General features: G+C 35.0%; 1 protein-coding gene across 1 annotated transcript in view; it reads left to right on the forward strand.

Annotated features, from left to right (window-relative positions):
- LOC150079552 (calcitonin gene-related peptide type 1 receptor-like) overlaps positions 1-4,997 on the forward strand; it is a 120,273-nt gene extending 115,276 nt beyond the window's left edge. The window contains exons 10-15 of the mRNA XM_090383105.1: positions 1,540-1,600; positions 1,771-1,837; positions 1,942-2,027; positions 2,259-2,397; positions 2,496-2,537; positions 4,606-4,997. Of these exons, the coding sequence (XP_090239231.1) occupies positions 1,540-1,600; positions 1,771-1,837; positions 1,942-2,027; positions 2,259-2,397; positions 2,496-2,537; positions 4,606-4,845 (635 nt within the window). The 3' untranslated portion in view covers positions 4,846-4,997. The remainder of the gene's footprint in view (positions 1-1,539; positions 1,601-1,770; positions 1,838-1,941; positions 2,028-2,258; positions 2,398-2,495; positions 2,538-4,605) is intronic.
- The last annotated feature ends 13,673 nt before the right edge of the window (positions 4,998-18,670 follow it).

Genomic DNA, 18,670 nt, shown 5'->3' on the forward strand with positions numbered 1-18,670 from the left:
TGAAGTTTGCTAAGTGTTATTGTAGTAAAAATGAGGGCTTATTCAATCCGAGAAATCCATCTCATGTGCCGACTATTCAGACAAGAAAGGAGTGTCTTAGGGATATAAGATGGTTCAACAAGGGAATTTCAGATGGTTGTAGACCAATCAGCACCAGAAATATTAGTTTAGAAGAGCGAGTGCTGAATTTCATGGTGGTATGATCAATTGTCACAACACTGACGACAGGACAGAAGAGAATCTGAATGCCATCAATCAATCAAAGTACCACCAACAATTTAGTATTAATGTCTGGGAACAAATTATTGCCGACTGCTAATTTCACCCTTTTGTTTCGCCTGGAAGATTAACCGTATAATCTTATTCCGAATTTTTAAGGAATTATTTAAGCGATTTACTAGATGAAATTCCTGTACCTAGCTGTCCGACCTCCTATGTAGCTTATGTGATTTATTCATCCCTGTTTTGAGTCCTGAATAGATCCTACTTGTTTCTATCATATATTATCACAGAGTAACTTATCAACACACAGTTCATAAGTTACTCTGGGGTTACTGTTGCTCATATGCTGTGCCTTGCATTTGTTAACGCTAAACTTCAGTTGCCATTTCTCAGTCCATCGACCCAATTTTCCTAGATCACGTTGCAGTAGCTCGCCCTGATTACTATCGTTAACCACCCAAAGAAAAGAATAGTTTTATGCTCAGATGTTAATATCTCATTTATCTCTTTACGTTTATTTCAAGAACAGTTTTATTTAGACAGTTTTTAATCTGCATTGCTTATATGTAGTTTAAAACATGGATTTATATTGACATAAATGCCACAAAACAATAATAAGATAACATTTATACGGGCTTGTTTTTTTAGGCCAATCTACTTTTCCATTGCTGTCATAAATTGATCCGAAACTTCCCCCACATTCGTATGATTATTACTGAATCGCTACTTCTCTATATAGAGCTGCTATATCCATCTCGGAGTTATTTTTATGGCCATACTTTCCATTCGAGTTTCTGAAGCCCACATCGATCCATTCATATTTATAAAATAATAACCACGCAGGCACTGAAGCATTCTGGTACCCAAGATATATGTATAAGGTTGAAGAAAAATATTTATTTCTTACTAGAAAAACTTTCTGTTTCTCTGTTATGACTCCGATTTTGGAATCTTTATGACAAAGCTGGAGAATATGCGAGGTCAATCCACGTGCGTATATAACTCCGTTGGCCATAATGATCTAAAAAAAAAAGCAAAAAAACGAAGCAACATGGTTTTATAGCACCATTTATCTTCAAAACGTGTTGAATTGTAGTTTGGAGCTCCAAGATATAATAAATAGATGGCAAATAGGTTTTTCAATAATTGAATAAAATCAGAGTGGAGATTCATTAAAAGGACCATCCGTTACTAACTGAAATGTGTACATTTTGATTAATTTAATATATGTATTATGTTTGTAGTTGTTCCAAATTTTCTATAAATTTAGTATTTCTGCCTTATATTAAATATTACATTTATTTTATAATTTTTCAGTGTTTCCAGTTATTCCTGTCGCTATATACGCCATATTACGCCAGGTGCTAGCCGATGAGCAGTACGTCTATAATTTATGCTCTATATTTTTGAAATTATTCCCATCTGGTGTCCTTTAACCAGATTAATAAACGTTATAATCTAAAATTTATCATTAAACATTTAATGACGATTTAAATGAACTTTTAAATGTATCTCTCATCATTCATGAATATTTGAATATGTTTGTAGATGCTGGGCGATACCAGTGGAGAGTTATGAGTGGATAATCAATGGACCGAATCTACTCAGTCTACTGGTAAGTATAGTTTATTATGATAAACTTTTTTAAATAGTAATAATTGTAATTAAAACTTTGAATAAAGAAATGTAAATGTTTTTAATCTATTTTCCCTTTTCCAGTTGAACCTTGCTTTTTTATGTAATATTATCCGAGTTTTGGTGACCAAACTGAGAGCCACACATGCAAATGAACCCAGCCAATACAGGTAAATTAATTTTACAGATTTAAAAACTCCTACTTTAAAAAAAAATAATAAAAATCTCAATGAATAAAATCTTAATGTTATATTACCAAAACGTAATTTTCATAAAATAATACACATTCTAGAAATAGAAGAGACTTTAAAGAATTATAATAATATTTAATTTATTTAAAATACGAACGCACTTTATATTAATTAAATAACCATTCTTTTTTTTTAATATTTTATAAACAGAAAAGCAGTAAGAGCAACTCTTGTCCTGGTGCCATTATTTGGACTTCACTTCTGTCTGGTAATCTACAGGCCCCAACCAGGAGAATGCGGTGCACTCGAAGCTTACACATTTTTCAGCCACTCTCTGGATGGGTTGCAGGTTAGTAAACAAGATTCGCCTCATTGGAAAAATACTTTTTGTGTTAAAAACACAGCACGATAATTTCGAATATTAATAATTGTTTAATTTACTTCAAGGGATTCCTGGTCGCCATGATTTTCTGCTACATGAACGGCGAGGTAAGCCACATTACCTATAAAGCACTGTTAATTCTATTTTAGATTGTGCTATGCATTATTCATAATGCTATGCCTGCATTTATGCTATATTTAATTACCCAAAATAACAGCAGAAACGTTATGTGGATACACCTGCTTTATTAGTTTTACGAATAATAAAATAGTTTTTTTTTTTGCTTAAAATAAATGTTGATTTATGATATGGAATGACATTTTATTTATCTTTCTATTTTATAAAAATAATAAAATCCTGCCAGTGATAACCGCCATTGATAATGAAACGATTCGGTAGATGGCGCCACTGGGGAAAATACAAAATTAAACTTTATTGCTTTTTTGCCAAGTGGAAAACTAAACACGTTTAAAAACGAAGCATTTTTTATTACAATTATTAGTTTTAAGATTTTGTTGTTTTGTTTTTATATTATTAATTTTTTTAAGCTTGTGTTTGCATGATAAACCTGAATGTCGAGTTTCTGGTTTAATTTATATATTTATTTTTGATGTATCGTATTTGAAATTAGGACATGTAAACAGTAACTGTGGTGTTTCCAACAGATTCATTCCCTCCTCTGGCGAACGATACGCCGCTACGAAATGCAACACAAACTTCCCGTTACGTCCGAGTGGCGGCGCTCCACTCGCACTGAAGTGTGCATGCACAGACTTTCTACCAAAGATGGAATTTAAACCACTTCATACCTGTTCTGTTCTGCCGAGTATGTGATTATGAATTTTAGCTTTATTTCAGTGCTTGTTTTTGTGTATTTACTGTTTTCGTTTTTTATAGGAATGCATTGAATGCTGGGAGAATTATATTTGTGTGTATTAAAGGTGCGTGCGTACTGGAATGTATATTTTGTCGATGGAAATGCATGCGTTTTCGGCTGATGTGTACAGTGTGCTCATCAAAAACTACGTAATGGTTGTGATTATGAAATTTTCAGTTTAATCGTAAGATGAATTATATATTTTTTATTAATAAGATTATCAGTTAGTGTAGTTTCGTATTTCATATTATAAAGAATCGCATAATATCGTCATCAATTCGAGAAAACACATTTAAATACTCTAAATAAAATAAAGAGTAAATAATAAATGACGATTAAATAAAGATAATAATAAATAAAGATAAATACATTCGAAAATTAATATTAAATTATGTTTCTCTTTATTTTATCCCCACTTTTTTACACTTTACAACGAGTTGCCCTAGTATTGCGCTATTAAACAGATGGCCTCCCAGAAAGTTTAGGTGGCCATCTGTTTAAGAGACGAGATACTACTATGACAGACTATTTTCGGACTAACTAGTCCCTCATCAGATAACAGGTGAACAAAACAGTTATAATGGAGTGGTTCGAATGTATCCCATCGAATCATTCTGAAGAAAGTTTTGTAAATATTTCCGAAACGTAACGGCATAAAGAAACGTTATTTAGTTTTAAGTGCAGTGTATTAATTTTATCATTAATCAGTGCTTATGTCTTTCAACTCTGAAAAACTTATATTAATTATAATAATATAACTAAATATTTGTAAATACTAAATAATAATTTTTATTGCAAGTTCAAATTCTTTTATTTTAAAGAATGCGACGTGTTATTTACAATGTTTGGATTATGCAAGAATTCGAATTATAAAACTTCGGGTTGTTTATTAAAATTACAAGGTAAGAATAGACATTTTACCCGATAAAAATGTAAGTTTTTATAATAGAATAAATTCAAATCACGGGATTTCTAATAATGGAAGTTTGAGTGTGTTATCAGATATACAAGTCAATTAGTTGGAATCATATAATTTTAAAAAAGGCATATACATTAATTAATATATTGTTAATCAATTTATATATCCAATATTTTTATACAGAAATTATTTTATTAAATAATACGGTTCTTATATTCACTTATGGCATTCATTATTAGAGTTTAAATTAATTAAAACATATTTTAAGTTTAATTATCATCCATTGCATTTTAAACGTCTTTTATTGTATCAAATAAATAAATGGTAATATGAACCTCTTGTGATTTTTGTCCACTGAACTCTGTATCGCACATTTTAGGTTATCTACCTTTTGAAGAGATCCTACCAGAGGTACCAATTGAGTCATAATGTACGAGGTAATGGGTCGTGTAGTCTGGCCATGAACAGGTTATCGATGTCCACCCATGTGTCAACCGTAATGGAGAACACATCTGTGTCAAATAGCAACTTCCAGTATCGCACGGTGCTTAAGAACGGACATGCACGAAGAGATAAATTTGAAGACACGACTCAAGACAGTTGCACGGAAATTGACTGAACTACAAATGTCTGGTTCCTCACTTTGGATGCCCCCGTTGCCCATAACAACCTCGTACTTGGACTCTTTTCCGTGCTAATCGCCATCCAAGCCATCTGTAAAATAAAGAAGAAAAAAAGAAAACTGTTGTGTTTTAGTTCAATCCTTTTGAAAGACCGCAAAAAAAAAAAATATTTTGGAGAAAATCCGCATTGAATTAAAAAAAAAAAAAAACACACGTTGTGTTCATAATGTAAACTAATAAAAAAATATCTATGTGTTATGTATATGTAATTATGCGAGTAAATATCATCAGATCATTGCAGATGGTGTGAATTTTTTTTTCCCAATTATAAATTATTATTTTTTTTCTGTTCGTTTGTATATGTGTGAGCCTGCTGGACAGAAGGGTTTCTAAAAGCACTATAATGACTTAATTAGGAATTTCAGTTACCATTTTTAACTATTATTTTCATTATTAATTATATTATGAAAATTAAACGATGAAAATAACGAATTCAATCGATTAAATATCTTTATTTCAGTTTTAAATTACTGAAATACAATTTATAATATTTGAACAAGGACGTTACGTCTTGCCATCTTAAATATAAAATTAATAATAATAATAAAATACTGTAATAGTGCACGAAAAATAAGATAAAGAATCTTTATTAAACAAAACCAATACGCATTCTTAATGCCTTAGCTACGTTTCAAGACAGTACAATTGTGTCTCTTCTTCAGAGGGTATGAAATTCGAGCGCTTTCAGCTGTTGGAAATCGAGTAATTATTTTTCATGTGGAATAAGAATGTTTTATTATTAATAATTTTCATCTTTTAGAAAATACAGTAGATATAATCCTTCATTTATCCTGCAGAACAGCATGTGGGGGATTTTTGTCTCGCTCTCCTAGAGATGGTCCAACTTTTATACATTCACGTCCATGAATCATTCTCAAATAACATGGGCAGTATGGCATGGAGCATTATCCTGTTTAAACAAACAAGGGTATTTCTAAAGAACATATCATTGTTCAAAATATTAAAGTAGTCGTTAATAACTACCAGCACAACCAGCAAAGGTCCTTGGCTGGACCATGAGAAACAGCTCACTCAATAGCCCACCATCTTCAAACTTCATCTTGTGCACAATGCCCCCCTCCAGCAAATATTCTCTAGGTGTCTTCCTTCCCACACAGTCCATCTGATTGGAGTAGGGTATAGACGGCGATAAAGGTGTCAGCATGCTTCCATTTCACAATAACATCGCTGCCAGTCAGTTGGGGACGTTTATAGGCTGTCAATAATTCCATGAATCGACAAGTTATCAATGTGACATCCGACAGTAACACATGTCTTGAAATTAGTTAGCTGTGTTCAACGTGCCATGGAGAAAATAACTAATTTTGTAGCCCACTATGAAAACAAGGGTGTCTAGATACTTTTTGGAGGTAGTGCACACTACTTCTATATGATGCCAAAAAAGCAAGCTTATAAAGCATTAGCCAAAACAAACTGCCACATCACCTGCCCATCTCCTCTAATAATTTATCCAGTTCTTCCTTGAATTTTTAATAAATTCAAGGAAGAACTGTCTTTTTAAAGAATGTATCTTTTTCGATCACTTGAGATCGTATAAGTTCTTTCGAATTTCTGGCTTTGTAGAAATAACTGAAGTCGTTCGTGGAAAACTTTCTCCCTTCGGGTTTTCAGCTAGAATGCGGTTGCATGCCCTTTTGCACAGATGCTTTTACTGCTAAACCGCCATGTTTTCTTCAACCCAATGGTTAGGAAGCGACTTCGCAATTCTGATCGTCCAGCGAAAGCCTTTTTACGACACAGGCTTCAAAGAATAGACGGGAGTCGGTATTTCCAAGACTTCAGTAAATCGCTAGTCAAATATTTTTACGACTTTTTTATGGATTTTTCTTTTTTCTTGCGCACATGGAAATGCTACTGTCTTACAGTGTTATGTTGCACGTACGAGTTTTGGAGTCTTCGAAAGCAATTTCAGTTGATTTAAACAATTTCCACCGATCAGTTCTAACAACACCCGAACATTGAAGAATTAATTCTGCTTTATTGCCATCAAGAAACTCCGAATGATTTATATTCAACCTTAATATGTCCATGTAATTAAGTTGATTCTCGAAAAAGATAAATTTCGCATTTATTACCCGAAACAAGATGAATGGTTGAGAAATGACATTTTCAGTGGAATCATACACCATCTTTGAATAAATAAATAAATGTAGATTGGGTATCCTTCCTGGACTGTAAAATATTACTGAATACCGCATAAATTCAAGGAACAATAATTCTGGATAGTAGCTGGTATCAAACAATGCCATGAACTGATAGACTGCTTTACTGGTTCAATAAATTACTGGGAAAACGAATATAGCAACATATCTCTTCAGGAGAGATCGATCTGTCCATCTATCTGGATGAAAAAACCCAAATTGAATATACAGTAGAAAACATAAGTCAGGAGACACTTAACCCCATGGCTATAGTTGACTCAAGAGGACACAAATCCAATTCTGAATAATCCATTTCATGTCCAGAAACATATCGTCCCCTATAAAATTATAATGTAAACATTCTCTCTTATATAATTGCTTTAAGGCATTTAAGAAGAAATTCATATAAGAATAATAATTATAAAGTTAATCTCAGAAGGAAGATTCGTGGTTTTTTCTCCCAGTAACTCACGATAAGAAACCATGCATTATAGATTTTTTCAGTTCATGATTCATGAAGTACCTGAGACTTTCAATTATGGAATTATGGAATTTCTAGTTATTCCTAGAAATTCCATAGATAATCGATCATCTATTTGGATATACACCTAATTCTGTTTTTGCACGAACTTTTTTTACACGAATTTGATTTAACACGAATTCAAAATAAATATTTCAATCTCTTTTTACACGAGTCATTTTGATTTAACACAATTTCTATGAATTTTTTTTGCCTAAATTCTAAGAATTTTTTTTTTATTTGTGGCATATTAGTATCATTTCTATATTACACGCACCAATAGATTAGTGTGATTATCAGCTATTTATTAGTGTGATGGATTAGCTAGTGTGTGCGTTTTGAAATGCGTGCTTTTGGTTACCAATGTGTACGTCTAGGTATCTATGAATCATCAACGTTTTTATTGAATTTGGTGCACATCTACGGTATTCGTGCATTGTATCTTCGAAAGATATTTAGTAATAAGCTCTATTTCAAAGTGAAATTTGTGCACATATACATTTATTAATTTTGCCTATAGTCAATAAATTGTAAGTTTACAAATTTTTCATACTTTTTTTATTAACTATAACTGAGATATTTTTCGGTAGCCCTTATATAATGTCGAATAATTCGCCTATTACCAAAATGAAAAAGAAAACGAGTTCTTTGGAACTTAAAATTCAAATTTTAGATCGTCTTGCAACTGGACAAGGGGCTACGTCTGTAGGAAAGCATTTTGGTGTACATGAAGCTACCGTAAGAACTATTAAGAAAAATGAAGCTGCAATTAGGAAGTCGGTATGTTCTGGAACAAAAGTAAGTGTTAATTCATCATCATATACAAGAGATATTGTCAAGGAAAAAATGGAAAAGGCTCTGGTAATATGGATAGAAGATCAGTCACAAAAAAGAGTACCAGTAGATGGAAATGCCATCAAGCAAACAGCACTAAGAATTTACAGACAGATTAAAGAAAAGAAGCCAAGCACTTCATCTCAAACAAAAAACAGAAAGTTAAACAGAAAGTATGAATTTTCTGCGAGTACAGGTTGGATGACAGGGTTTCTTAAAAGGAATGCTCTTCCCAATATAAAAATTAAAGGTGAAACTGCATCTGCAGATGAACCGGCCACTAAAGTATTCCGCAGGAACTTGCAAAAATTATTGAAGACGGAGGATACACTCCTGATCAAGTGTGGAATGCAGATGAAACTGGTTTCTTCTGGAAACGAATGCCGAACAGAACGTATGTAGCCAAATCGCAGAAAACTGCTGGTGGTTTTAAGGTAGCTAAGGATCGTGTGACCTTGTTATTTTCCTCCAACGCTTCAGGAGATCGTATGTTGAAACCACTGCTGGTAAATCGAGCCCTAAACCCACGTTCAATGAAAGGTGTAGATATCAATAAACTGCCTGTTCACTGGATGTCAAACAAGAAGGCCTGGGTGACAACTGCTATCTTTACAGAATGGTTCAACAAATGTTTCACCCCAGAAGTCAGATGTTATATGAATTTGAAAGGTCTCGAATTTAAAGTTCTTCTGATTTCTTGACAATGCACCCGGCCATCCTGTCTTGGAACACCCAAACATACAAATTTTATTTCTGCCACCTAATACTACATCTTTGATACAACCGCTAGACTAAGGTATAATTGCGACAATTAAAACATACTACGTAAAACGAACATTGCAACACGTTTTGGACAAACTGAATGATGAAACACTAACAGTCATTAATGTGTGGAAGAAATTCTCAATTATGGATTGTATCAATCAAGCTGGATTAGCGCTAACTGAATTAAAACCAGCAACTTTAAATGCGTGTTGGAAAGCGGTTTGGCCACAATGTGTAAAAAGCAAAGATCCCATCATCCCTAATACGACCGAATTTCCCAACATCATTACAATGGCACACAAAATTGGTGGAGAAGGATTCGATGATCTATCGTTTGAAGATATTGATGAATTGTTAACCGACAAAGCCCTAAGCGAAGATGAAATATTAGAGGTTGTCCTTGGGACTCCTTATCCCACAGAACGTAGTGATAATGAAGAAAATGATTCTGTTCTAAATGCAGATTTAATAAAAGAAGGTCTGGAACTGGCCAGAAAATTAGGTAATCATTTTGTCAAACATGACCCTAATGAAGAACGCGCTGGGAAGTTTCAACGTGAACTGAAGTTGTTGACAGCCTCTTACAGAGAATTATATAACGGCCTAACCAAAACACGAACACAACGATTAATAACTGAATTCGTTCGTAAAAACCGGTGAAACATCAGCACCAGAGGAGACTCGTGCTGATTTTTCTCAAGAGATCACAGATAGAATTTCATAATAGAGGAAGAAGACCATGTCCACAACATTTCTAGTGATATTCCAGTCGTATGTAAACGTATGCGCCGTTTATTATCAGAAAGTGAAAATGAATAAAATCTTGTTATGTGTAAAACAGATTTTTTTTGTTCATGAAGAATTTTTTTCATTTCATATGCATACGAATTTACTTTAATACATTTTCATTACATATTATTACATGTGTATTTTGTTGAAATAAAATAATAAGCTTAAAAAGAATATTTTTATGTGTTTTTTTTTTTAATTATTTTTACTGATTTTTTAGATCCGGAACCAATCGTCTTTCCTTCCATAAATACAATGTCTTTTTTTACACGAATTTTTTTTACACGTATTTTTCAGGAACGTATCTATCGTGTAAAAACAGAATTAGGTGTATATGGACACGATATTTTAACTGCTAACTATTTAGGGGTTTGAGATGTGTCAGTCAATATTCAGTCACCTCCACTATATGAGCATTTATATCATGTTAAAATCTTTTAAACAGATAATATGCCAAGGTTACAGTTCAGGAGGAGGATCCCATTTCCACAGAATGACCGCAGTTTGCGGAATTTCTGCAAATATTCACATACACCACTGCCATCATAATCTAAATATCACTCCGTCCTTTTAGACTTCCATCGTTATTCACCTCGTTGGCCACAATGATCTGAACAATATTTGTGTCACACATCTGTGACCCACTTAACACATCAAAGACCACAGGTTTGTTGTCCATCTCTTTGAAATTATAATCATATAATCTTGAATCCCGATCCCACATCTGGAAACAATACACCATTAGTTGCATCAAGCAACCGGAAAGTTGTTTGATGTACAAAGGAACTTACTTCTCATTCTCTAAATTCTAGAGAGACACCTGTTTTGAGTGAAGCAATAGACATAACAATTTTGGCATACTTAATTCGCCCTTCATTTTTGGAACTCTGGTGATCCAGTTTCGTCGCCTTCTGCTGACTATAGAACTTACTGTAAAACCACCGACAGTGTCAAAAATATTATATACACAATTTTATAAATTAGCTTTCTTCTATGGGCAACAATATTAACAGGCCTCTTTGGAGAATCACAGCATCAATGACACCAAGGAGTTAAAAGAGAAGCGTAATAATTTACTATTTTCTTATCGTCTCAGGTGAGGGGTTCGGTCAAAATGGGGTTTTTCATCCAGAAAAGGAGGCGAGGTTTCCTCCCTTTGGGATGAAAAACAAATAAGATTGGGACGAATTTCAATTAAGTTACACTTAATTGAACAGCACGTTTGGAAACTGCTTATTCACTCCTTGTGGCTTTAGTGTCTTCTGCTTAAATTCATTCTGCAACTCAATTAGTAGAAAATATAGTTTAGAATTCAAATTTTGATATAATTATATTTAAATTTAAATTCTGTTAACAAAATTTAAATTCTGTTTGGTCTTTGTGGTTGTCACAAACATTCTCTCAGATATGTATGCCAGACAAGCTGTTAGTCTGTGAGTCTTAAACGCTGATGGAACTGATATTCGGGTGACATTCAAGTCAAGTGGACCCAATTTCGGCGAAGTCCGGACTGCGGTCTGTGACAGCCAAATCCTCTGCTTGCACCTTCACGATGGTGGAACTGTTAGTAATCCTGGGTATAACCTCCATGCACGGTACTAAGTACTATAGGTTCTAATACCTCTCGTGTTTGAGGTTTCTATAAAGAATAAATAAAGAAAATTTCAGAATTATCCACTTTCTCTGCAGAAAAAAAAGTTGTCGGCCGAACCCACATGAGGAGGAATTTCAGCCTTTAACGTATTTTTAAAAAATTTCTAACTTTAACTCTTCATGGTACCTGACATGGATATTTACTGTCTAGGTCTGGTTTATCTTCACCGAGTTTCCATTTATCTCATAGCGGTGCGAAAAAATAGCATTAAATCCCCCTTGATGTAAAAAAAAGGTTTTAGAAGAAAAAACACAGTATAATCATTGTTCATTTATCTCTGTCCAGTGGGAAAAGTTTTAAATGGATTAGAAAAGTAAAAGGTGTATTTAACTGCAGAAAACTTCCGATAGAATGAAATCAATCTTAAGAGAAGCATCAGAATTCTTGAAAGAATAAAATTTAATTTGAAAAAATATGAAAATCTGTAAAACGATTGGATAAATGAAAAAGATTTTACAATTCATTGTGATCTGCGATAACAGAGTAACGTAACTGAAACTGCATAAGTAATGGCACAAACTAGGATTACAGGGTCGGAAAACAGAAGCCTTTTGTAGCACACTAAAAATTTTAGGCTTAACGGTAATACGAAATCCTATGCAATTCTACTTATTATTCACGTTTTCCAAATACGCCTAACTTATACGAGAAAAGCACTTTTGGAAATTGGGTAATCCATTAATTAAAATGGATGAAAGTTTAAACTTAGATGAAAGTTTACCAGACGACGAAAGCAGCAATTGAAATAATTTTATTGGGAGATTATCAAACGACGAAAGCAACAATCGAAATAATTTTTATTGGGAGTTTACAAACGACGAAAGCAACAATTGAAATTTTATTGGGAGTTTACCAAACGACTAAAGCAACAATTGAAATAATTTTATTGGGAGTTTGCCAAACGAGAAAATCAACAGACGGGGATATTTTCTCGAATTGTTTGAATTTTCTGGTATTTCGCTCACGTGCTGGAAATTAACTGAAATACACATTAAATGTTAAAGACACAATAGAAGGCCGACATTTACGTTTGGCAAACAAAATTTCCTTCGCGCGCGTGCAGAAGTTCAGCGCGCCTGCTAATTTCCTTTTGGATTGGTTTACAACCATCATCATTAAATTCTGGGACAAGTCAACAAAGGACTGAGTAGAAGGTGGACAAATATCGCCATTTACGTTATTTAGAGATGGAAAATAAATGCGGACTTCGCAGAACTAGAGATAAATGACAGTAATCAATGCTATTAATGGTAAGTAGTAGTAAATATAAAGAACGCTGTCTTGAGGGAACAGTCCCTGATACTATGTACACTTCAGTTATACTTCCGAAATCTGCTTACTATATCAAAGAACCTTTAATCTTCCACCCTTCTGCTGGATATTGATCGGTGTGTTTAGTTTCGTAGTCTCAAATGAAATAAGAAAAACGATGTTCTGATTACTTTTCCTAAGAATGCAAGTTTAAAGTTCAAGTCACGGGGGAGGAGAAGTGAGCGAGGAGAGTGATGGAGGAGAAGTAACGACCTCTTGTGTTTTTTTGTTGTGTATCGTAAGAATATGTTTTAAGTTGAAGAAGGAAATGTGTTTACGTCTATCGTGAAGAGATGTTTTTCCTCGGGGACTGTAACAGTTTGCTGGGTCCAATCTGCTTGGTCGCGCTGATGGTTTCAGCGCGAATAGAAACTGCGACTCATCTATAAACGAAAAGGCGACAACAGATAATATTAAATACAATGATTGTTGTTAATATAAGAATACCAAGTGTTCAAATAATCATCTCTTCTTCGATGAATCGTTACACCATCCAGTTAAGCGCTGAATACCTTTCGTTAAAGATAAAAGTCTCGGATTATTTAAGAATTTCTCAAGATATCCAAGAAGTTGCTTTGTTGCGATCCAAAGCACTACAACTTTACAACCATAAAAGGGATCTCCAGTCTGCGAGTAGAATTTTTATTGCATAAAGAAACTTTTAATTTAAGGCAGAAACTCTTCAAACTTCTCAACTGGAGCATCGAAAGGGGCGGAAACAAAATAAAATAAAAAGTGTAATTAGAAAGAGCCATTCAAGGCGATCACCATGTTGATGTCTTCTCTAATGGCCACACATTAAATGAAAATGCCTCTTAACTGGAAACTGAAAGTAATTTTAGATACCGTAGCTAGGATATAATATCCATCAATTGCCTGGTGTTTCGCTAATGTAAAGTTTTTTTTTTCTTTTGGCTATGTAGAAGTAATTTCTACCTGAATCCAGTTTGCTCTTTCTCCTTCTTTTGGTTTTTCTTTCACTTTATATATTTTGAAATCATCTGCGTAAAAAACCTGTTCGAAATGCATCAGAACGAAAGTTCAACTCCTCCTCTTTGTACACTATGATGGCCAGAAATGTGTGCAATATCTAGGTATTGATGGCAGTGGTATAAAATATGTTCCCAGTCTCCTGGGGCGCCACAAGAACAGAGTGGTGATTCAGCAAGGCTGAAAGTTGCAAGTTTGGCGTTAAGGGAGCCATGACCAGAGAGTAAGTAGAGATTGTAGAGACCAGGGTAAAACCATTTCTGAGTGGACTGTAACGTGGCAAAGGTGACGTTAGGGATGAACTTTAAAGTAACAAGATCCTTAGAGGTAGCGGACCATCTGCAAGACAGATGGTCCGCTACCTCTAAGGTCCCAAACGCTGCATCAAAATATTCCAACAGCGTGTTTTCTCTGGCTTGGGATCCACAGTGAGATTGATAGTAATACTCAGGAAGGTAACAGAGACATTCACGTTGAATGCTATGAAGTTTAGTTTGGACTGAAACCTCTTAACATTCCACAACCAGGGGGGCCGCGCCATAGGAACAAATTGGTAGGAACACAGCTTTGTAATATAACCGTAGAGAGCGAGAATTAAGACCCCATGGCTGTTTACAAAGACGCAGAAGTGAGAAGGCAAGTTTTTTGACTTTCTCTGAGAGATGTTCCAAGTATTTAGTAAACGTAAGCTTACTATCAATGATCAAACCAAGAAATTTTAGAGAGGAAACCATGGACAGTGATTTGTTTTTAAGTCTTACAACGGGTGGCCGTAAAATGTTAAGTAAACCCTTAACCAGCATCATTTTAGTTTTCGTGGAGGATATGGATAATTTATTAATAGTGGACCATTGAGAGAGATTTGACATGACTAAATTGGCAGTACTTTCAAGAGTGGTACTGTAATTTCTCTGGATCAGCAGGATGAGGTCGTCTGCATAAGCCAATTTGGAAGTAGAAGGAATAGTTTCAAAGAGCCGTTCGTCAAGAACGATGTTCCAGACAAGTGGTCCTGGAGACAGCCCCTAGTGACAGAGCGGGAGATTGAATTAAGACCCAATAATAGAAATTGTACGATTTTCAAAATAGCTTCTTAGAAGGCTATAAAGAGGAAGGGGACAATCGGCAGCACGTAAGCGAGCAAACAAACTAGACAACTATAACACATCAAAGGCCACAGAGAAATCCACAAAAATAGCAAGAACGTATTTAGTTTGCAGAGTGAAGTCGAGAAAGGAATTGAACGACTGCTTCTTCAGTGCCTCATCCAGTTCGGAAACCATATTGATCATCTGATATAAGAGAGGTGTTAGTGAAAACAGAAGTGAGTCTTATAGCAATCAATCTTTCGAGTGTTTTGGCCAAATGCGATAACAGAGCAATAGGATGGAAGGACTTGCCACTCGGGGTTGTTTGAAGGTTTAGGAATTAGTTTAAGAAGAGCTGTCTTCCAGATAACAGGGAAAGTCCTTTCATTCAGACATTTGTTGAACAGAGTCGGAAGAACCGTTGGACAGAGCTCGTGGAATTGGTTGATAAAGATGACTTCATGAAGGTCGAGGCCAGGACAACCAGATTTGTTATTTATATTTTTAGGACAGCTGTGTCCACCTCCAGCTGCGTAAATGGCTGAGATTCAGAAGTAGTAGTGTAGAAGTTATTAAGCTGTCTTATTTGTTGATGAGTAGTAAAGTAATCCTCTGAGCAATCAGAAGGAAGCAGATTGTCCAAAATAGTGTTGGTGTCCTTCCAGGTGAGAGTTTCGGTGCCCTTTGCAGGTACCGAACAACAGCAGGAAAATAGGATTTGTTCCTGGTAAGGCGATAAACAAGGCCCGACGGGTCCCGATTGCCAGTAGAAGTAATCAAGTTCTACCAAGATTTTATTTTACAGGTGGTGATGGTTTTGACGTATTGTCTTTTGAGAACCTGATATTCTGTTTTAAGACTTTACTTTTGACGTCAGGAAGTGGCTAGCTCCTGCGATATCGTTGGTAAGTACGCCTAGTCCGATGCACTTGCTGACAAAGCAAAGTAAGTTCTCGGTTCCACCATCGAGTGGGATGGGAGGACTGAATTTTCTTTTTGGCTGCTTTACAACAGGCGTGGCAGAGAGCATCATTAACATAGGAAGCTAGTTCAGAAGCTGTAAATTGATGAAGTTTATGGTTTCAAGTGGGAAGTCAGTGTTGATTGAGTCATCAAACCTGTTCCACATGATGCGTTGCAGAGAAAATCTTCTAAGGTCCTGTAGTAAAGAATTATATGTTTGTACAGAGCAAGTCACGAAGAAGGTAATCGCACGATGATCACTTGAACAAATGTTAGTGTTTACTGTCCAGTCATTAATCTTTGAAGAAACAGTGTAAGAAGTAGCAGCGATGTCTATATTTGATTCGCCATTTAGAGAGCTGAAGGTATATGGTGAGCCGGGTTTATTTAGAACAGTCAGCTCATGTGAAAAGAGAGAGTCTTCTATGAGTGAACACTTGTTATCAGTATGGTCGAAGTGCCATAGACTGGATTTGGCATTAACGTCTGACATTATAATAAGCTTGGCAGTACCTACCAAAGAAAAAACTTGATCGAGGTAGCCAAGATGGAGTGTAATGTCGGAAGTTGTTGGGTAGTATAGTGAAACTAAAATGTGAAAGCCATGAGGAGTAGACACACTTATGCAGACAGCGTGTTGATTGGTAAAACTAATTATTTTGACTACGTCCAATTTAGGATTGACTATGACGAAGCCCGTATGTGGTTCAGCGTGTTCTGGCTGAATAGCTCTAAAATAGATAGGGTATACGGTTATTTTACCGCGGAAATGGTACGGTTCTTATAAGGCTAAAATATCGTATTTAATTTCGTCGGTTACCTTTCGGATTTCATCGGCCACCAATCGTGACCACTGAGCATTCAATTGAAGCAGGCTAAGTTCAGAGATTGATTCATCTGCAGGTGAAGAATTGGTAAAAGACAATGTATCAACAGTTGGTCCGTTGTCTTACGAGATCCATGGTACGCATATGTTCTTAGGCATTTGGAGTCACGAATTGCCTTATTCATCAGCGGTCCTTAATCGTGGAATCTCTAGAGTTTTTTTTATATTCATGGCAATTAGGATCGCGGATGGAGTGTCGAAAGTCCCTTTTACGCCTCTTTCAATTTATGCAGCAGGCAAAATCGTCCTTCTGAGTGCATTCTGCATACACATGACCATTACGGGCGCAATGTCCAAAGGATGAGGAGTTATGGGTACGGTATTGTATTGTGTGTTCATATCACAAGCACAAAAAGCGCTTAGTAACTATTGTAAATGGCCTATGCCTATGTGAACTACAAGCAAGAAATATTCAGTCTAGTGGTGTATTCGGGTTGGAATGCACCGGAACAACGTTCCGGTACTTTTTCCTAAATGTCATAACAGAAAATCATTAAATTTATACACCTAATATTATGAAACAATAGCATAATCAAAGTGGAGGGAGAAATATCTATTTTACCTATTGCTACTACAAATATATATTAATAGTAATCTTTAAAATTAATAAATTTCTTTAAAAATTTATTTAAAAACAAAAATATAAATTTCGCAATGAAACTTGAATGTTTCTTACTAAAGTACAATGTGTTAGATAAAGCGATCCAACGAATGAGATATACTGTCATGCGTGCGAATGCTGCATTTTGATTCGCCATGAGCTGAACGCTAGAACTGATTGTTCTATGAAGCTTGAGTTTGAAGTCTGATTCAGTTACTGTACTGTCGATGTGGCGTTATCATATAGTCTTCTAGAGAACGATGTACAAGATTGTTTTTTGTCATTCATGTATATATTATATATATAATATGTACATGTGAGTTTGTTACCGACCTCTACTATTTAGATTAATTAGTAAACAGGTTTAAAAAATTATTAAACAGGCTGAAAACATCTTGCAAGCTGCAAATGAACAATATTTAGAAGTGTAATTGATCAACTGAATGACTCCGAAATTTCTAGCACCTGCAAGGTTTTTAGAACTGAATACTATATTGAGAAACATAATTGACCATATTCTGACCATTTTGAGTTGTTACAACTTCAAGAATTGAATGGCACTGTTATTGCTCACGGTTTGCATTCAAGATTAAGTGCTACTAATATAAGAGACAATGTCGCAAGGCAAATGAAATTGAAACTGTGCCAACAAATTGTTGGTACAATTTCAACTTCAACATAACACTTGCGATGGGGCAAGTGTTATGTTGGGCAGAAAATCTGGAGTTGGAAATAAATTATTATATGGAGTTAACCGTTTTCAAATATTTATGGACAAACTGTACACTTTGTACAGTCAATCTCCAAAAAAACAGAGAGAAATAGGAGCATGCACTACCAGCATCGGCGAAGAAATTAAAAGGATTGGACTGGTATTTAATGTAAGGTGGGTGGCCAGCTGCTTTAGGACCATAACAGCAGTTTGGCAATATTTTGCATCTCTATGCCATCATTTTGAAAATGCCAGTAAAGATAACAACCGAAACAAAACTGAACAATCCATGTTCAACGGATTATATAAACGAATTTCATCCAGACAGTTTGTTCTAAATTTAGCCCTGCTGTACGACGTATTGGTTGAGATATCGATTCTTTCAGAGTCATTGCAAAAAAGAGATACGACAATAGTATATGCAGACAAATTGATTCGTCCTACAATTCGTTACTTGGAATTTTTAAAAGATCCTCAAAAAGGACT

Source organism: Mastigoproctus giganteus, chromosome 10 (genome assembly GCF_048544385.1).
Source record: "Mastigoproctus giganteus isolate SK-2022 chromosome 10, ASM4854438v1, whole genome shotgun sequence".
NCBI classification, from domain to species: domain Eukaryota; kingdom Metazoa; phylum Arthropoda; class Arachnida; order Uropygi; family Thelyphonidae; genus Mastigoproctus; species Mastigoproctus giganteus.